Below are 19,968 nucleotides of genomic sequence, written 5' to 3' on the forward strand. Positions count from 1 at the left end.
GTCTCCAGGTCCTCTTGACTGCACTAGATTCCTGGCTGGTCTCTCGGCCGCCCTGTTCTTCACAGGAGCGCTCAGCATGGTGGGTGACCCCCTGCTCCCAGCCTGCGGCACCTGAGCCACAGAGTGGAAATGCCGTGCCTCTCGGCAGAGCGTGGAAGGCCCTCCACAGCCGAGCCCTGCCTGTTTCTTTGGTCCGGTCTCTGGCTCTGGACTCTCTGTGATCACGCCACAGAATGCTTGCCCTCACCCCGCCTTCATGCCCCCAGTTGGCTTTGCTCTGGGTCTGGACTGCCTCCTATCCCTCCTCAGAGTCACTGGAGCAGTTCCTGTTTGATCTTGAAGATGGAACTCAGGGACTTAACTTCCACCCCAACTTGGGGCCTGCCCTTTGTGCCTCTACAGCATCTGGGGTCCGCTCTTATTCCAGACCCTACGCTGGCTTACTGTGACCCCTGCCCCGCCAGAAGACGGGCTGAGTGTAAGGACCATGCCTTGTCCACCCCTGTGGCCCTGTCACATGGTAAGTCCTCGACGAGCTGTGGTGAGGTTAATGGCCTCACAGTGCTTCCTGAGCCCAAGGCGGGCTTGCGTGCAGAGTGATCGCCCAAGACATCCCTAAGCTGTGTAGAAGAGGTGCTTAATACGTACTTGTCAAGCAGTGACTTAACAAAACTGTTTCCAACCCCAAAAAGGCCACGTTCAAGCTCATGTTTCCATTATAAATTTTTTTTAATTAAGAATACTGATTAACACAGGAAACAGATTTAATTCACGGAATTGTGCATATGGTCATCAGTTACATTGTGACATGTTAATTTCTTTTATCATTTACTGGCACTGTCAACAGAATACTGTAAACAAGATCACTTTGAACGCGTAAGTCGGCGGTGCTCCCTAGCTATGGTTCTCTACCACGAGCTGATATATGTATGTGTGTATATATATATATGTATATATATATATGTATAGAGATAGGTATAGATATACAGGTATATTAACGTTGTGCACAATTTTGCATGGTTACTGAGTGTCAGTAAAAATTATAAAAAAACACCATTTATAATAAAAGTGAGGATGTGCTAAGACTTGCTATTACACGACCTTGTTTTCTGTAAAAGTGACAAGACTTGCTAGAGACAGTTACTAAAGTCTATGGCACTGACGGGAGATGGATTCATTCCCAGACTGTTGGCCACAGAAGCACTCCGCGGGCCCCACCCTTGTCAGCCACCTGTTGGCTGGGCTCCCCGTTTTTACCCACCTCTCCCCTACAATCTTGAGCCCTGCCGAGAGTCTTTCCTTGAAATTCTTCCAGCTATACCCCCACCCCCAAAAGAGGATGCCTCAGGAACTCATGTGATGCCCTGAGCCAACAAGAACGTGTTGATAAATGGCTTAAAAAGTTTCACGAGAAGTAACTTCCCTTGGTAAGGAGTGAATAAGTCTGGAAATGACCTTCCAGGTAAAACAATTTCATTTCTCTATGATTGCCCCGTGGGAGAGAACAAAATATTTATAGCCACTCTCTCCACCGAAGAGAGTCGAGTTTCTGGTTGCGCTCTGGCTTGAAAACCTTTTGGACTCTGGGAACCTTACCGAATGTTTGCATCCAATGCTAAACTTCTCCAGAGAAAGCACACTTATGCCAATAAATGAATTATGGTTCGGGTTGCATCTGGCTTGTTTGTTAAATAAGGCCTTGAATCTCGGGATATTGCCTGTGGAATCTGGATCCCCAGTGGAAGGTGTGAAACTGTGAACTGATGTGTCTTTGAACGTGCTGTCCCCATTTCTGTGACACTCCTCGCCTTGTCTGCTTGGAGAACTCTTGCTCATTCTACCAAACCCTGCTCTAGTGTTACTTTCTCCCCAAAATCTCCTGAGCCTGCCTGGCACTCCCTCTGATTTCCTGACGTTCCCATACACCTGTCACAGCACTTGCCACTCGGCTTGCTGGTTGAAGAGTCTGTTGTCCCTGATGCAATGTGAGTCCCTTCGCAGCAGGGACCATGTTGTATTCCTAGTGCTTATTTAGCGCTGGGACTGGGACAGGGGAGGGACTTAGTGAAAGTTCCATGAAGGAATGAGAGAATAAACAGATGAACATACGAATGAGTGGAACCCTGCACAGAGAGGGGGGCAGACATCTCCGTTCAGCTGGCAGAGCAAACAGTGACACTGACACCGACACAAGTCCTTCTGAGAAGCAACGGCGAGCACAGACTGCGAGATGCAGCGTGTGCCAGAATCCATGCATCTGGCTGCGTCTGTTAAACATGAAACATGCTAGTGCCTTTCCTTCTCTACACACAGAGGTTGAGGACCATGTGGAAGCAGAAAAGAAAAAGAAACCACCACCAGTCTGAGGTCTTTGGATGATTAGATATTAGAAGCGCCAAGTGCTGAACTGAAAACCTTGCTGTGTCCGGCTCCCGAGACAGCCGAGCAGCCAGCGGGAGGCCGAGAGCTTCCCTCGGGGCAGGTGTGCAGCCCGGCCTCCCGGGTTTGCCTGCTAAACGCCAGTCCACTGCTGTGGGACAACCAGAGGCTCTTTGTAGGAGCATCAAAAGTCAGATCGGTTCCAAGAATGTCTCGCCTCCAGAAGAGGCCCCTTAGCCTCCACCACCATCCAGCTAAGCATTTAACTCTCATCGGCCTGGTAACTACCTCCTCTGTGTCGGGAAAATCTCTAATCTGGAGTGGCAAGTACAAGGAAACCACCTTGAACTATCAGGCCGTCTTGCCGCTCTGGCGCCTTGAGTTCGTGGTGCTTCCCTCAAGAAGGAATCTAGTTCAGCAACTCATTCCCTGTGCTGGAGCAGAGGCGGATGGGAAGTTAGAGAAAGAGCCCCTGGGGCGAGGGGTCATGGGTCAGACCCCAGATGCCCAGGGAAACAGGAGGAGGTGGCTCTGCTGTCCCAGGCCCTGGGCTTCCGCTCCTGGGCGACTGGCTTGTGCTTCTGACCTTTTGGCTCCTGTGTCCCCGTGAATGCTCAGGCTGCCGCTTCCCCCCCACAGAGGACTGGGATGACATTTAACAGAGGGGACAGAGTTGGAGGAATGGAGGGTGGCAAGTAAGAAGTGCCGGTGATGCCACCCAGAGATTCTCCAAGGCCCAGCCCTGTCAAGGACAGAATTCACAGTTTAGAGGATCCCCAGATGCACTGAGTGGAGCAGCCCTAGTCGCCAGGAGGCCACAGGACCCCTTCCCACACTGCAAGCTCCAGCCTAATATTCCTACTATCCTCCCTTTGAGTGACCTGTCCTTTGCTGAACTGTGCACGGGACCTGCTCAGAGCTCCAGGGCCAGGTGGGAGGGGGAGAGCGTGTCTGTCTTCATCGGGCAAGGTGGCCCGCATCCTCCATCACAGAATATGGCACTTGAGAGGGACCGGAACCCGGGAGTCCCAGCCACCAATCCCAAGAGCAGCTGTCATTTCCTTGCCTGGCTTCCAAAGAAACTGTTGGGGTCAAGGTGGGCACATATATGGCCAGAACCCTCATGGCCCTGCCGAAGACAATGTCCAGGGCTTACGCAGATTTTCTGGGCTTAGACCCATGTGCGTCATTGGCTCTGCAGGGAGGAAAATCAAAACCAGCCCCTCCCACCCGTCCCCTCCCCCCAAGCCACCACAAACATCCCTCCCCACAAAGAACCCTTCAGTTTACGCATTCGCCTCTGATACTTTAAGTGAAAACATGAATTAGGCAAACTAATCAATTTGACAACAGTTGAGATCGGGGCTTTCTCAGAGCGTAGTGGAAATGGCTTCTTTACTTGAAGTCAGCTAAGATGTCGCTGAAAATATTGAGGAACAGGTGTGCGTGGTGATCTCTGAAGACCAGAGTGGGGCGGAACCGAATGGATTTGTCCCCGCAGCCTCCCAACACCACGCCTGAAAGCAGAGGCAGGAGGGGGGTCAGCGGCCTGGACACAGAGCCACGCCGTGGGAGGGGGGGCTGCACGCGGCACATCTTCCTTCTGTCCAGCTTCCGTCTGTCCTTCCACCCACCTTGCCGGCCGTTCTCTCTCTCTCTCTCTCCCTCCCACCTCGAATACCTGTTCTGCTGCCCCTGAACCAGGCCCGCTGAGACCTGCCTTCCAGAAACTCGTGGTGGGGTCAGGAAGGAAAGAAGCAAACACAGAAATGATGGAGTGCGGGCAGGCCGGCAGCAGGTGCGAGGGGCAGAGCTGTCACCAGGGTGGGTCAGGCCTGCTGATTTTAAAGGGTATCTTCACCACTAACTCGCCAGGTGTCCTGCTCAAGGTCTTGTCACACCCCCAAAACTCAGCTTTCTCATGTTAAAGAGGATTCTGAGATGGAGGAGGGAAGGGGCCGAGTCTATGCTTGACCCATCTCAGGCCCTCTGATCGCACACTTTGACCCCCCTGAGCCTCTCCCGTGGCATCCCATAGCTCTGGAAGAAGCCCGGACTCGTGAACAGGCTCCACAGGCCAACATAATGTGCACCTCACACTCTGTTCTAGAGGCTTCCCCACTCTGTAGGCTCCATCCAGCCTCAGGTAATTGCACACATCCCTCCCTCTGCCCGAATGCCCTTCCCCAACTTCAGACATGATCAACCCCAGCTCACCTGGTTGGACTTAAGGTAAAATGCCTCTTCCTCAAGGAAGCCTTCCCCGATTTCCTGGTCTTGACACACACACCCCACTCCCGGCTATTCCATCCTTAGCCCCTTTTCTTCCTTTCTAGGATGCAGACTGCAACCCATGGTTTATGAAACGCTATCTCACACGTCGCCTTCCTGCTAGACCGTGAGCTCCTTGAAGGAAGGGCCCTGATGGTCTAGTTCCTTTACCATCTCAATTCTCTCCTCCGTTGATGCAACTCACCTTCTCAGTGAATATCGAGTGAATGAATAAGGAAATCCCACTGGCCACTTCCCCTTCTTTTGAGAAAGAGCACTCAGACTGTTTTCAGCCCCTCGAGCCCCCTACTGCCTCACGCCCTGCAGTGAACCCTCCCCAGGTGACCTGGGTCCCTGATGCAGCTTGGCTTCCGGTCCTGTTCACATACCTTTGTTTCTGGCCATTAAAATGAGTTTATTCCGTATGGTTTCATCGGGAGTGTCGAAGGAGCAAAAGGTGCCTCGTCCTCTCACTCTGCTGATGAACTGGGGGTACCGGGCCTGCAATGGGGGGAAAAGGCTGCGTCAAAGCCCGTCACCCGGGCAGCAGCCAGGCTGTGGCTGAAGCGCCTCACGTGCCCTCCAGGGTCTGGCTTTCAGGCCTCTGCAGGTCTGGCAGGACGGCTGTGGGGCTACAGGCTCTGGCTCTGTACACATCCAGTCCTGAGTCCAAAACCCACTCTGCCTCTCTCTCCTGATGCAACCTGGGGTCAGTCACGTAAGTGGCCCATGCCTCAGTTTCCTCTTCTGTAAACCGAAGGATGTAAATGCTCTTGCCCACCATGGGCCGTGGTTGGAATTTAGCGGCACAAGATTTCTATGTCAGGCTTAGAGCCTGGCACTCGGCAGGTGCTCAGAAGACGTTAGCCATCTTTATCAGCGCTTCCTCTAGAAAAGCTGAGATTCTGGTAGGAGAGGACACTCATACTCACTCCGGGCTCCGAGACTGGGTACTGGGTTGAACAGTGCTCCCCTCCCCAAATTCATGTCCACCTGGAACCTGTGAATGTGACCTTACTTTGAAGTAGAGTCTTTGCCAATGCAAATAGGTTAAAAGGAGGTCACACTGCATCAGGGTGGCTCTAACTCCAAGGACTGGCGTCCTTACAGGAGGGAGACCTGGACAGAGATGCAGGCATATGGGAACAATGGGGGCAGAGGCTGGAATGAGCACCCACAAGCCAGAGGACACCCAGGATTGCTGGCAGCCACCAGAAGCCGGGAGAGGTGTGGGGTGGGTTCTCCCTCTGCGCCTCTGGAGAGAATCACTATGTATCCCGCTATCTGGATTTCGGACTTCTGGTCTCCAGAATGGTAAGAGAACCATTTCTTGTTTTAAACCACCCAGCTTGTGGCCATTTGTTCCAGCAGCCTGAGGAAGCTACTGCAGTCATTCGGTGTGGAAGATCTTGGTTCTTCTCCACTCCATCATTCATGCGAAGGAAAGGACAATCAGCAGGGCTTGCATAGCCCCAAATAATCTCAGGGCAGTTAAGCATCCCAGTCTTGATCTGAGCTCAGGTCATGATGTCAGGGTCATGGGATCGATTCTCCTTCTCCCTCTGCCCCTCCCCCTGCCCATACACTCTCTCACTCTCTCTCAAATAAATAAATAAGTCTTAAAAATCATAATCTCAGGGCAGTTGGGGCAGAGCCGAGGGGCAAGTGTCATCTCATTGGTGGAAAGTGGAGATAAAGCCACATTCTGGTGGTAATAAGGGCCCCTATGTGTGCCAGGCACTTACATGCACGGTCTTGAATCCTAACTCCACCAGCAGAGGAGGGCCCATTTGGTTTCCACAGGTGGGGAAACTGAGGCTTGCAAGTCAGTGCAGCACTTCCTCTGCTTGTTCGGGCACCTGCTGACTGGCTGGAGGGTCTCAGCTGTTCTAATAGCCACATTTTACCCCTTCAGTGTCTGGGCCACCTGGGTGCCCCCAGAACATGGACTTTGCAGTCCACCAGAATCAGGTTCCAACCCCAGGGGTGCCATATGGAAACTGTGTCACTTTGGACAAGCTAATGATCCCTCCATGCCTCAGTTCCCTCATCTGTAAAATTGGGATAGTAACAGTGGCTACACTCACAGTATCCCTGCTGGACTTCACCCCATGGGCGTCTGAGAGCCCATTCCTGGCCGGGCGTGCAGCAGGCTCTCAATAATGGAAGCTGTTACCACTACTGCGTGACCGCCCCTTCCCCACCACCCCTGCCATCAGCCCTTGGTGTTCTGCTCAGGTCATGGGCGACTGGACCCTCCAGATCCTGGCAGAAGGGCTCTTTGTGACCGTCAGCTGGAGAGGGTCAGCTGACCTCCAGCTCAGGCACTGAAGGCGCTCCCGGTGGCCCCGCCCCGTCTGGCACAGTCCCTGTGCACATGTGTGTTGGGCAGGGGAAGGTGTCGGGCAGGGAGCACAATATAACAAAGACAAGCCATGATAACCGAGAGCTGTGCTGTCCCACGAGCACCCACGCGTGGCCTGAGATGTGGCAAGTGCAAGTGGAGCCATGCTGTCGTGTAAGGTCCAGGGTGGGTTTCCAAGTCTTAGTGAGAGAAAACGAAATCGTGACTATTTTCTGTGTTGACGGTAGGCTGAAATCATGGATGCAATGGGTTAACGTAAAATACATGATTACTAACTTCACCTCCTTCCTTTTTACTGTTGGTCTGCTTTAAAATTGCTTCTGTGGCTTGGCCCGCTGGAGCGTGATGCTGTGGAGTGGTACATGTGAGAGGATAGAAGCGACGAGGGACGAGGTGACAGGTCGGGGGTAATGAGAGTGGGGCGTGTTGGTGAGGCTTCCCAGACGACGGATGCCTGAACTTAAGAGAGCTAGGGACTGGGAGTGGGGGAGGGACAGACCCTCCAGAAATGGAGAGCTCGGATGTTGCCCTGGGGGTGGTGGGGGGCCACGGCTGGGGGTCCGGGAGGGGTACCTGGAGGTCCAGCAGCCCCATCAGCAGGGCCTTCCCGGCGTGCGCTGCGTTGCTCAGCAGGTCCTCCCGCTTGATGATGTTGATGACCTCGGCCAGCAGCAGGTTCTTGGACGGGTCCCCCAGCCAGGTGTTAAAGATCCGGTACGGCTGGAACGAGGCACTGGGTGTCGGAAGGCTTCACATACAGGCACACCCTGGAGGGTCCTGCTTCCCTCAGACACACTTGTGCCTCCTTAAGAGGAGAGAACTAGCCCAGCAAGCATCTACCAAGGCCAGGGAAGGTAACGCACGGCATCTCACTGAATTCTTTCTGAAACAACCACCCTCTAGCTAGGTGCTACTGTTAGGGAGACCCAGTTGGCCCATGCCCTGGACAATCCCTCAGTTCTGGGGCAACCACGACAGTTGGCCCTTAACTACTATAATCCTCATTTTATAGAAGAAAAGCCAAGGTTCTGAGAGGTTAAGTGATTTGTCCTGGAAAATAGAGGTGGTGGGGTCAGGAGTGGATTGATGGCAGTCTACCTCACAATGACCACTGATTTATTTCTCCATGAATTATTCAGGTGTCAGTGCGGCCAACTAAAACACACCTCCCAGCCTCCCTCACAGACAGGAGTGGCCGTGTGACCAGACCCGAGTCAAAGTATTAGAAATAGAAATGTGGGATTTCTCGGAAGGCTGCTTTATAAAGACAAGAAGGGGGCCACTTTGTCCTTTCTTCCTTTTTCCTTCCTACTGCTTAGAATTGATATGTGATGGCTGGAGCTCCAGCAGTGATTTTGGATCATGAGGCAATCTTGAGGGTGGAAAGCACATACAGGAATAGCGGAAGAAAAGATCCCCTGATAACTGTGTGTGTGTATGAGAATCCCTATGTATATCTGGCAGTACAGTGTCATGGTTTAGAGCATGAGTGCCTCGTTTGAAACCTGGCTTTGTCACTTAACAGGCTGTGTGACCTTGGGCAACTTACTTAACCTCTCTGTGCCTCATTCTTCATTGGTAAAATAGGAGAGAAAAATAACACCTACTTGGTTAGATTGTTGTAAGGATGAAAAGGACATGAGAACTGCTTAGAACTGGGCCAGGCAGAGTAAATGCTCAGTTCACAGCAGTGGCTATTAAGATTATCATATGGACCCACAGAAATCAGGAGACTGACAGCAGGCTTCAAGGAAGTTGCCCTGCACAGAGCTGGAGAGTTGGGTGATCATAACCACTGGCTAATTACATTGGTAAGAAGTGGGTGTCAGGGGCCCTCTGTGATCTGGTGGGTGTCCGCTCAGCTCCAGGTTTGGAGAAAGGAGTGATGGTGAGCCCGGGGAGGGCGGGTGGCTACTCACAGCATTAGGCCTGAACTCTTCCTTGTGGAAGAAGCCCCCGGTCATCATCTTCTTGCTGAAGGTCATCACGTCCGCAGGGTCGGCCAAACCCCAGTGCTCATGGGCCCAGAACTTGCCAGTGCAGCCCCCTCCCGTCTGGACCTCATCCACCAAGAAAGCACAGCCGTGCTGGCCGAGATGGGAGAGAAGGAGCAGATCAACACCCACTACCGTCAGCCAGCATCCAGCCAGAGACACACTGCCTTCTGGTCTGTGAACCAAACCCCTGTTCCTGGGCCTTGGAAAGCAGCTCCGTCGGAGCTGGAACAGGACTGTAATATCGAGTATGCCCTCTGCCTACACACAGCGATGCTGCATTCAGCTTCAGGCCCCGAGCGAGTAAGCGGACTCTGAGGGCCAGCGGTCCCAGCAGAGAGGCCCAGAGCTGCCTCCCAGGCTCCAGCTGTCCTGCCTGCCAGTTCCGCTCACCACCCCGACTGCTAGTTACTGAGCATTGGTGTTGAGAGCAGCTCCTGTCTTACTGGTTGCATGTGCCAATTGCACGTGCATGCGGTATTAAACACATGATACTCGTCTGGAGTCTGCTCATTCTGCATCTGTTGAGTGTGGACCACAATGGGCTGAAATATGAGGTGGGGTCTGGAGAGAGAAAAGGAGGCAGCTGAGGCCTTCCCAGGCATCCCTGGATTGGGAAAGTCCCTGACTAACATGGCACGGTGGAGGCTGATTCTGCAGTGACATTTTAGGGAGAAACTCCTGGCCTTGCCCCTGCCTCCAGCACCTCTACCCATGAGGCCACCAGGCAGCCTCTGACCCTCTGGACACACGCGAGGACCCCAGAGCTAACGGTTTGCTCTGGAGAACCAGCTGGAGAGGCTCATGGCCCTGACCAGCCCTGGCCCCATGCACTGACCTTCCTGGAGATGTCTCTCAGCTTCCGGAAGAAGTCGTCGGATGCGTGGTTGTCTCCACCCTCAGACTGGATGGGCTCCACGATGATCCCGGCCACCGTCTTTTTCTTTTTTCGATATTTCACAATCAGATCCTCCACCTGGAATCCCAGGGGGCAAGTAACAGTGGTTGGCGGAAGCCCTAGTAGGGCAGCATCCGCGGATGGGCAGGTGGTCCCCCCCGCACCACCGCCCTGCCCCAAGTGATGCCAAAAGTGTTCGTGTGCACTGCCGGTGAAGACTGTGGCATCCATTCAGACCCGCTTGTGTGGGTGGGAACGTGCCCTACTTGGGCCTGGTGTTAGCACCTGTGGGGGTGAAACTAAGGACTCAGGCCACAGAGGGACTGAATGAGACCGCCCGGCCCAGGTCCGGCATATGGGAAGGGGTTGCAGCCGCTGCTGCTAGTATGTACTATGGCTCCTGTATCGTTAGTGTGATGTTACTGGTGGGACAGTCCTTTCTGTGCAGAATCTCAGATACGCATTTGTTTAAAAAATGGTGATTTCTAAAAAAACTGCAATTACATATTTAACTAACTATTTCTATTGGACAGGGCTGTACTGGACTCCATTCTCATCTTTTCTCTTTGCCACTAAGTACCCAGCACCTAGCACCTTGCTTCTCACGCAGTCTGAGTTAATTATTAACTGATCAAAAAGGATGACGTGTCTAAGAGGCAAACCAGCCTCATCTGAGCTCAGATTCCAGCCTGAAGAGTTTCCAGTGTCTTTTCCCCAGCGAAGACTCCTTCCAGAGTCTAACGTGGAACGCCGGTATGTGGAACAGATCGAAGGAGGGCTGCTGGTTGCAGCGGAGGCGTGGCAATAGGGGACTGCCCGTCCTCAGTCCCTCCCCTGCCCTCGCTGCAACCCCAGAGCCGCCCTAGGACTTGGGAGAAGGCTGAAAAGCAGTGGACAGGGTCCTAGGCATCCACTTTTTCTCTGGGCTGCCCCATATTCTCATAAAGCCTCTCTTGTTCTGGAGTCAGCAAAGCTTGCCCCCAAAGAAACTTAAACGATTCAGAAATCAGTACGAGGAACAGGGTGATGGATGCCAGGAGGCAAAATCAAGGTGTCCCCTTACTTTTCCTGGTGTGGAACATGTGGGACATGAGGCCCTTCTGTCCTGAAGTCCGTCCCAAGGACCACCACGCAGGTCCCAGACGAACTCTGCGCTCCTCTCTCCCAGGGGGGAAGGAGACGGGGCAGTGTTACCTCTTCCAGACAGCGGGCTTCTTCCTGCTGGTTCTCTTTCACAAACTCTTCCAGAGGGTATTTCAGTCGTGGGAACGGTGCAATGGGCCAGTCGAAAGAAGGGATGTCGATCTTGTGAATAGCTTTGGAGTGCGTGGTCGCTAAGCATCCTAGGCCAGCAAAACAGAAGGCGGTTGGGCTTGGGAAAGCAGGAGGGACAGTCTTTGAAAAGGAGACCACGGGCAATTCAGGCCACGTCTTCCAACACCCAGGGAGGCCTGCTGCCTGGAGTTCGTCTGACACCCTGATGCTGAAGCAGAACCCGTGTGCGTGCATGCACGTGTAAGTGCGTGTGTACATGTGCGTGTGTGCGCGTGTGCGTGTGCACTTTGCTTTCTATTCGTCACAGGCTCAGCACAGGCTTTGAAGCCACGGAGCCAGGGTTTGAATGCTGGCTGTGGCACTGGCCGGCCTTGGCATGCTCCTTCCGTGCCGAGCCTTGATCTCCACGTCTGCAAAGGGGGAATGACAATTCCCCCTCTGCAGAGAACGGTGTGGAGTCAGTGAGACACTACGTGAAAACGGCCAAGGCAGGATCTAAGGCGACCGTCACTGCGGTTGCTGCTGTTACTCGAAGTTTAACTGCCGCTGGGGGATCACACTGGTCCCTCCTTACCCATGGTCCTCCCGTGGAACGCGCCCATGAAGGAGAGGATGCTGTACTCGGGGCAGCCAGGGGCCTAGGACCAAGAAACAGTGGTGGTCAGTCACAGTTGTAGGGCTGGGGGACCGTACTGTTGCCCCCGCACACCTAGAGGAACACACACGTCTGTAAAAAGAACCTCAGTCCCTTCTCAGGACCAAGTGACAGACTGAGTTAAGGCCTGCATCCAGCCCACAGACGTTCTGTTCAGCCCTTAAAGTAAAAATGTTTCCAATCAAGAGATTTCATATAAGTATCTAAACTTCTGGCTTCTTACAAGTTCTGCATTACCTGGGCCCATTTTCTTCTCGTGGCCACAGCATGTGGCCAAGCCTAAAGGCTGGGCCAGCACGCCGCCTCGGGCCCAACACCTGCCTTAGGCCTTGTCACCTGCTGGGCTGCTGCAGCTTTTGAGTTTCGAATCCTGGGCTTCCACTGCTCCCGTGGAACAGGTGTCTCCTGGGACACGAGGCTGGATTAGGCATCTCACCGGAAGTGCTCTAGGCCTTTGGAAGGGGTCTGTGGGGCTGGGGCCGAAGTGGCAGGCTCTTCCAATGGAGGCTGCCCCTGGGCTCAGGAGGGGTGCAGGAACTCCCACCTGGACAGCACAGCGGCCTTGTTTCCTGACCCCCCCCCCCACCCCTGGGCCAGACGCGTTTCCAGCTCCAGGCAGACTACTGGGGACCCAAAGTTGCTGGGAGGCTCACATCAACGTTTTCTTGGGCTGGCTGATCTCCTCCAGGTCCCTGAGAGCCCTGGGGAAAAGCATCCTCCCACCCCATCCCCCAAGCAAACTCTGGAATACCCTCCTGTCACTTTCTTTCCTTGTTTGTCCCAATGCAGCCACTAAACCGGAGCAACGGGATCTACAAATGTCGACGGAACAAGACGTCCGTGGGGGTCAGGTGAGGAGGGAGGGCATGGTCCACTGTTTTTAAAGACCAGAAGGAAAAAGAAAATGCTTAAGTTTATGTAGGTTTGTATGAATAGAGAGAAAGGGGTGGATTGGGGGAAAAAAATTTAAGGAAGCATGAAAAGAAACTGAAAACAATCTTACCACCCAGAGGCAACCCACTGGAAACATATTAGCAGGGTTTCTTCCAGTCATGTCCCGTGTATTTATTTACATGGTTGACAGCACAGTGTCCATACCATTTACATTCCACTGTTTTCACTCAATCACAGCACGCGTGTCTCCAGGCCAAGAGAAACCCTTTGTGACTGTTTTTGTAGAATCTTGTGGATGTATGCAGGGGGTCATTGAGTTCAGTGGCTCTTGATTTTTTTTTTTTTTTTTTTAATAGCGGTAGACACCTCTGTCTAAATCACGGAATGCAGGAAGACGGGCCTGCTCTGGTTGAAGCTGGCTGGGGAACTTGGGACCTACCCAACTGGTTCTCCTTGTGCCCCCATCCGCACACCTTACCTCCAACACTGGCCTCCTTGGCACCTCTGTGGACCACTGGGGTTCCATTTGGAACCCCTACACGTCATTCCCCTTTCCCTGTTACTGGATACATAGCTGGTTCCCAATCTTTCCTGGTTATCAAGACTGTAAGTGCCAATGGGTTAAACGCCCTTGTACGTGCATTTATGCTGACATTTTGGATGATTCTGGAGAGTATATTAAAGGCTCCTCAGACAAATTCGGGCAGCTGTCCTGGGAAACTGATGAATGCCAGTCAGGAAGGGCTCCACTCAGCCTTGACGCCAGGGGAATGGACCAGGGAGTGGGAACGCTTGGAAACCCCTGTGTAGGGATGCAATGTCTGTGTCCCTCCCAAATATCCATGTGGAAGCCCTCACCCCCAATGTGATGGTGTTTGGAGGAAGGGCCTTTGGGAGGTGATCAGGGTTGGATAAGATCATAGGGTGGGGGCCTGGTGAGCGGGTTGGTGCCCTTAAGGAAGAGACCCCAGAGTGCCTGCTCTCTCCTGGACATGTGAGGACATGGTGAGAAGGCATTGTCCAGAGGCCATGCAGAGAGCCTGGCCCAGGGAATGGAACTGACCTTGACCTTGGACTCCAGCCTCCCAACTGTGAGAAAATACATCTGTTGTGTAAGCCGTCCAGCCTATGTGTGGAATTTCGTTATGGGTGCAGAGCTGCGTGAGACACCTCCTCCCTGAGAGGGCCAGGGTCCGTGAGCCAGCAGCAGCTGGAGGGGCCGGGGCAGAAAGGCCCACTGCGCTTACCTGGTTAATCATGCACGTCTCCAGCTCCTCTTTGGAGAAACCCGTTTGACCCCTTTCCTTGCTCTGACAAAACAGAACAGGCAAAATCTCAGAGAGTGCCCGGGGGAGGAGGGGCTTCCACACCGCACTCAGACCCATGTTCAGTTCGGGTCCCTAGCGAGTGCTTTCTCCCGGCTGATCTATACACCGACCGGCCCCCCAGGATGTACTAAGGCATGAGGCTGTTCGGTGTGCTCGCAACAGCATAAGGAGAGGAACACGCAGGTGCATTGTTGTTCTGTCAGCAACACCTGAGAGCTGCTGAGATGGCGAACGTGATGCCAATGAAAACCAGTGTAATGACATCAGGTGACCGGGCTCTTGGCACCACCCCCCGTGGGATGCTTGGGAAGCCCCGTCCAGGCAGTGGCCCTCTCTGGATTTTAACCGTGGTCACTGATGTTCAGTACTCCGGCCAGGTGGGATGCACAGCTGGACAAGGGGCGAGTGTGTGGCTGGGGGCTGGTGAGCCTGTGCGTGCGTGCGTGTGTGTGTGCGCGCGCGTGCTCATGCCCCAAACCTCACCCGGTACCACATGAAGATTGTCTTAAAGGCATTTTCGTTGGAGCACGAGCCGCAGGACATGGTGATGAGCTGGGACATCCCTTTGGGAGCCACCTGCAGGGGGAGAAACAGCTGTGGCCTCAGCTCCATCTTGACTCCCATGTGGCCCTAAGCTGGCGCGGAGCCTCCACAGGGGCCCATGCTGGGCACTGGGGGCTGTGGGGCACTGGGAGGGATCCAGGAAGGTCCTGAGAGCAGCAGGACTGGGGGAGAGTGGAATTGGGTTCTTTCAGGGGGTGGTGGAGAAGCCCAGGAAAGCCCCAAGGCTGGAGGGCAGGGAGGAAAAAGCCACAAAGAAAAGCTCAGATTGTCCTGCCCAGCATACCCACCATCCCTGAGATGCCCACATTTTATGGGTGGGAAGCTGAGGTTCAGAATGACTAACACCGAAATATTGGGGGGGGGGTGTGAATAATATGCAAAGCTCTGACTGTGGAACAAATATTAATTTCCCCTGGTTCCTTTTTCCTGCACACAAGGAATCCTGTTTGTTTTCTTCAAAAGGAAAATTAAAAATGCTCTTTGTGAAAGAAACCGCACAAGAGCAAGACTGAAGTAAAGTAGACACACCCCATCCTCAAATGTGTGGCTCTAGATCCTTTCCTCCCCCTGCTGGCACCCCTCCAAGAGATGGAACCGCCTCCCAGCAGGGCTGGAGGGTGGAGGCCCGTCCCAGCAGGGGTGGGCTGTTGCCGAGGACTCACCGAGAGCAAGGACTCCCGGAGCTTCTCCACGAAGTTCTCCGGAGGAAGGATTCCAAGGGCAGGTCTGTTGATGAATGTACTCTGCAGAAAGGCAGGAGACCGACAGTGACTTCTCAGCCCTGACTCCGCTCCCTGCAGACCAAGGACCACCCGAGAGCTTTTCACAGTGGGTGTGTTCAGAGAGGTGTTCCCTAGGTGCTGGGAACAGCCGACTTCCCTGCACTTTCAGAGAAATCCACTAGGGTTGCTCTATGTGTAAAAAAGTACCATGACGCTTCCTAGTTGTGATGTATTGCCCTGTAGTTCTAGAAGACGCTACCATTGAGGGAAGCTGGGAGAGGGTACACTGTGTACTTTTTTTTTTTTTGCAACTTCCTGTCAATTAGAATTAAATTACAATTTTATAATTATAATTTTATAATTAAACTCTAATTATGATTTTTAAAACCCACCCATCATAATGGCTAAAAAACGGAGTGGACACTAGCAAGTACTAGGCGAGGGTGTGGAGCCACCAGGACCCTCGTTCACAGCTGGTGGGAACCTCCACTGGGACAGCCACTTTGGGAAGTGGTGTGGCCGTTTCTTACAATGTTGAACACACACACGCCCCGCCAATCAGCAATTCCTCTCCTAGGTATTTACCTCAGGGAAATGAAAGCACATGTCCACACGAGGACGTGAGTGTAAGTGAACATGTTCGGTGGCTTTTATTTTGATTTGCCAAAACCTGGAAGAAACGACCCGCATGTCCTTCTGCGGGGGAAGGATAAGTGAAGTGATCCCTGCACGCCAAGGAAAACCACTCAGTAACAGAACCAACCATCTACCGACACACACAGTAACGTGGAGGGACACGGAAGAATCTCAAAGTCACGATGCTGAGGGAAAGAACCCAGAATCAGAGAGGTACGCACCGCATGGTCCCCTTCACAGGACGTTCTGGAAAAGGCAAAACTAGAGGGACACACAGCAGCGCACGGTTGCCAGGGGCTGGGGTGGGATGGACTACACATGGGCTGGGGGAATGTCTGGGTGCTGAATTGTTCTGTGTCTGGGTTTTTAAATTCTCTGGTAACAGAGAATTGTCATCTGGCCTAAGGGACAGTCCCACACTCAGGGGGCCGCCTTCTTGAAGAAAACCAGCCCCTCCCTGCCTGATGGCTTCAAAACACAGGCATGCCCGCTAGCTGCCAACACAACAGGGCTGGAGGCACACACCGGGCCAGGGGTCCCAAATCTCCCCGCAGGCTGGTCTGCAGAGACTTGCTTCAGAGTGAGGATAAAGGAGGAAAGACGCCGACGGCAGGAGAAGTTTGGAACACGTGGGGTGAGGCTGTGTGCTCAGATGGAATAAGACTAGAGCCCTCTCCCCCTGGAGGTCCAGAGTGCCCCAGGCAGGGGTCGAGAAGGGTCCAGGGAGGGTCTGCACAATGGGTAAACAACGAGGTTGCCAGGAGGTGGATTTGGGTTTTAAAAAGGAATTGGGCTAAGTGCAACTTGGCATCCTGGACTGGATCCTGGAAGCAAAAAAGACATTATTGGGGAAAGCGGGGGGATCTGAACGAGGTTTGCTCTATATAACGTGCCCTTGTTAATTCCTTAGTTTTGACGTGGTGCTGTGGGGAGGGGGGGTGGCGCTGCGTGAACTTGGTGAAAAGCAGTTGGGAACTGTCTCCACCTCGTCTGTACATCTGAAGCTAGTAGGCAGTCGCATCCCCTAGTTAAAAGCGGGGGGGACTGACTGGGCCCGGGGACTGCTCGGGTTCCTCTCTCTCAGACATAATCAGTGCAGTAATCTTGGCGCAAATCCAAATCGTGCCATTGCTGCAGAGGGAGGCCTCCCGGTGGCTTTGCAATTTGGCTTAGACTGTTAGAAATCGGGGAAGAGTCATACTCTGTTGTTTTTTCTGCTTTGTGACCACCCAGGTGAGTGTAGGACAAGTAGCTGGGGACATTAACCTTCCTCCCTGTAGAGTTGGGAAAACTGAGGACCAGAGAGGTCAAGCAACCTGCTGCAAGTCACACAGAGAGGAAAGGGCAGAAGCACGACTCAAATCAGGCTTGCCGACTTCAGATTCCATCCTTTGCCAGACACTGCAGGCAGTTTCCACCCAAAAATGTTAATGCAGGATGTAAGTTTGCTTGGTGCAACCCAGAGATGTTGGCTGGCCTGTAGGGGCCTTTGAGGGGCATTTCCTTTTAGCTCCGAACTGTTCGTGGGGCCCCTGAGAAATCAAGCACATCATGAGATCAGGGTCGAGGCGAGCTGCCGTTGCTGGTAGTGGGGGGAGCGGCTCACGGAGGGGACAGTCGCTCTGGCTGGCAGTTTGACTGCCTATCTGGGACCAGGGAGGATGTGGGGGTGTGTTCTTGTTCAACAAAGCATGACATTAAGAACAGAAGATTATCTGGGACATTGGGTAGCAGAATCAAATGAGGACAGGTTTCTAGAACATTTGCTGTCAGCCTCAGCCGTCATAAAGTGTGGTGTGGAGACAATGGGCTTCGGTTTAAGTGGCTGTGCAACCTGGGGCACAGGCTAAACCTCTCTGGTCTTCAGAGTCCTTATCCCCCAAAATGGAGACTCCTCCCTTGGTGCCTGTAAGGGGCCAGTGAGGCGGCCGAGCATGTGATGAGGCAGCCGCTCAGTCAGGCCCCGGGGGTCACGGTAGCAGCCTGTGTCTGAGCTGAGGAGCTCAGCACTCCCAGGTATCGTGGAGGCGAGGTTGCTCTCGTCACTCAGTGTGATGACTGTGCACTGACCGTGGCACAAACGGTGGGCGGTGTCATGAGCGGCCCTGGTGACGGAAGACATTGGAACCAGAACTGGAACCCAGAAAGTGGATCCAGGGGCCACGGCTTTGTTTTCTGCAGCCACATGAAGTAATGAAGTTGGAGTTAAAGGGTGATGTGGTTGGGGTACAAAAGGGTTGATTGGTCCGTTTGTAGGACGTCAACGACCTGGCAGGAACCTGCCCTTAACGGGCAAAGGACCCTAATCACCAGCTGAGCACATCTCCAGCCAAGAACTGGGAAGACCCAGGATGTCAGCCAGTGGTCCCCCAGCCTGGTGCCCCAGGTGTTCCCCCTCCCTCTGCCGAGCTGATGGCAGCTGCCAGTTCTCTCAGACTGGGCCAGGTGGCTCCTTTCACTTGGCCGAACCCAGACTTCTGCAGGACAACAACGTCAGCACAGACTGAGGTCCAGACTGATGCAGACCGGGACCTCACCAGCACCCAGAACAGTGCCGAGCACGCAGGAGGGATTCAATCAATAATTGATGATTGAAGAAAAGTAAAAAAATAAGGCTAAAGGAGGAGCCAGACAACCAAGGGCTTTGCATCTGAAGTGGGGGAGTTGGGGTGCAACCCAGAGGCAGTGGGTATGGGAAAGAGTTCCACGCAAAGTGCAGCTCGGAGGAGGTGGGCATGGGCCTGTGGGTGGGGGGCTGCTGGAGAGCGGCTCCTGGGGTTGTGCAAGGCCAGGGCTGGTCCCGGCAGGGTGAGGGGCGAGAGGCAAGAAGTTGAGGGGAGGAAGGAAGGATGAAACCAAGTCTCCAGGGCTCCTGGCAGAGACAGGTGGGGGCAGGGCATCGCCTGAAATCACGTGTTTTCGGGGATGATTCTGCCTCCGGAGGCAGCTGACACCGCAAATGTGTGTGACATGTTTGTTGACACATTTTTTTCAGCACCAACTGCCGAGGCATCTGGGATCTGCACAACGTTTCGAAACAAAGCCAGGCTTTGACTGTAAACATCCCCGTGGAGCCTCCCAAACGGGCTCACCAGGCACCTTCGGGGCGGGGTGGGGGGGCGCCCACTTCCGCTCCAACAGCCCCGAACCCCTGAACTTGGCAATAAGAGGGGCGGATGTGTCCCGAAGCCCCTCCCTGGCTGGGCACAGCCATCTGTAAGGGGGGACATGTGGTTCCTTCCTGTTACCTTGAGCTCTGCCGGTTAACAGGGACAGGACCTTAAGCCTGGGGAGTCAGTTCCCAATGCGCCTGCCACCCACCCCTCCCCTGCCTTAGATCTCTCTTTAGGAGTCACACTCCCTGCGTCCCTGAGTAGAACAAAAGCTCTGCAGCGACACGGGGTGTGGGCGAGGACGTGGAGCAACTGGAACTCACACGCTGCCGTTGGGAGGGATGGGCTGGCAGGAGCCGCGGCAGCCTCCTGTGTGTGCGCACTGCCACACCAGTGGTGGCCAGCGGCAAGGCACTCACGTGGTCCCCAAAGCACACGTGCTCCAGTGTTCCCCAGCGGTCTCTGGGGGAGAACGACCCAACGGCCCAGCGGCAGTAGGACGGCTCCGTTCACTGCAGTGGACGCACACGGGGGAAGGCCATAAAGCCCTGGACACGGATGGTCTGCGGCTACATACAAGGATGAATCCGGCAGGTGGACTCGGAGGGAAACAAGCCAGACATGAGAAAGACATGCACTTGCACGACTCCACGCACGTGGCCGTACGGAATGGAAGAAACTCACCTGTGCCCTTAGATGTAAGGGGAAGGGACCCGGCCGGAGGCATGCTGTGGGGAGCAGGTGGGGTGAGAAACCTCGTCCCCCCGGGATGTGGGAAGCACGGATGTCTACATGGTACACAGAGAGCGTACGGCAGAGGGGTATTGTAGACGCTACCTCGGCCTCCAAGAAGATGCCATACCTTCTTCCCATC

The 19,968-nt window shown here is 53.9% G+C and overlaps 1 protein-coding gene across 2 annotated transcripts in view; it reads right to left on the reverse strand.

Annotated features, from left to right (window-relative positions):
* Positions 1 to 710: 710 nt before the first annotated feature.
* ABAT (4-aminobutyrate aminotransferase) overlaps positions 711 to 19,968 on the reverse strand; it is an 80,828-nt gene continuing 61,570 nt past the window's right edge. Inside the window, exons 7-16 of one of the 2 annotated variants that reach the window (XM_045784520.2) lie at positions 15,286 to 15,366; positions 14,543 to 14,635; positions 13,979 to 14,041; positions 11,757 to 11,820; positions 11,102 to 11,250; positions 9,848 to 9,985; positions 8,935 to 9,102; positions 7,589 to 7,735; positions 5,040 to 5,151; positions 711 to 3,896 (exon numbers count right to left, since the gene is read on the reverse strand). In XM_045784520.2, the coding sequence (XP_045640476.1) occupies positions 3,775 to 3,896; positions 5,040 to 5,151; positions 7,589 to 7,735; positions 8,935 to 9,102; positions 9,848 to 9,985; positions 11,102 to 11,250; positions 11,757 to 11,820; positions 13,979 to 14,041; positions 14,543 to 14,635; positions 15,286 to 15,366 (1,137 nt within the window). In that variant the 3' untranslated portion in view covers positions 711 to 3,774. The remainder of the gene's footprint in view (positions 3,897 to 5,039; positions 5,152 to 7,588; positions 7,736 to 8,934; positions 9,103 to 9,847; positions 9,986 to 11,101; positions 11,251 to 11,756; positions 11,821 to 13,978; positions 14,042 to 14,542; positions 14,636 to 15,285; positions 15,367 to 19,968) is intronic. The other variant, XM_087870561.1, reaches the window with a different exon arrangement.

Source organism: Ursus americanus, chromosome 2 (genome assembly GCF_024610735.1).
Source record: "Ursus americanus isolate L20-20 chromosome 2, mUrsAme1.1.p, whole genome shotgun sequence".
NCBI classification, from domain to species: Eukaryota; Metazoa; Chordata; class Mammalia; order Carnivora; family Ursidae; genus Ursus; species Ursus americanus.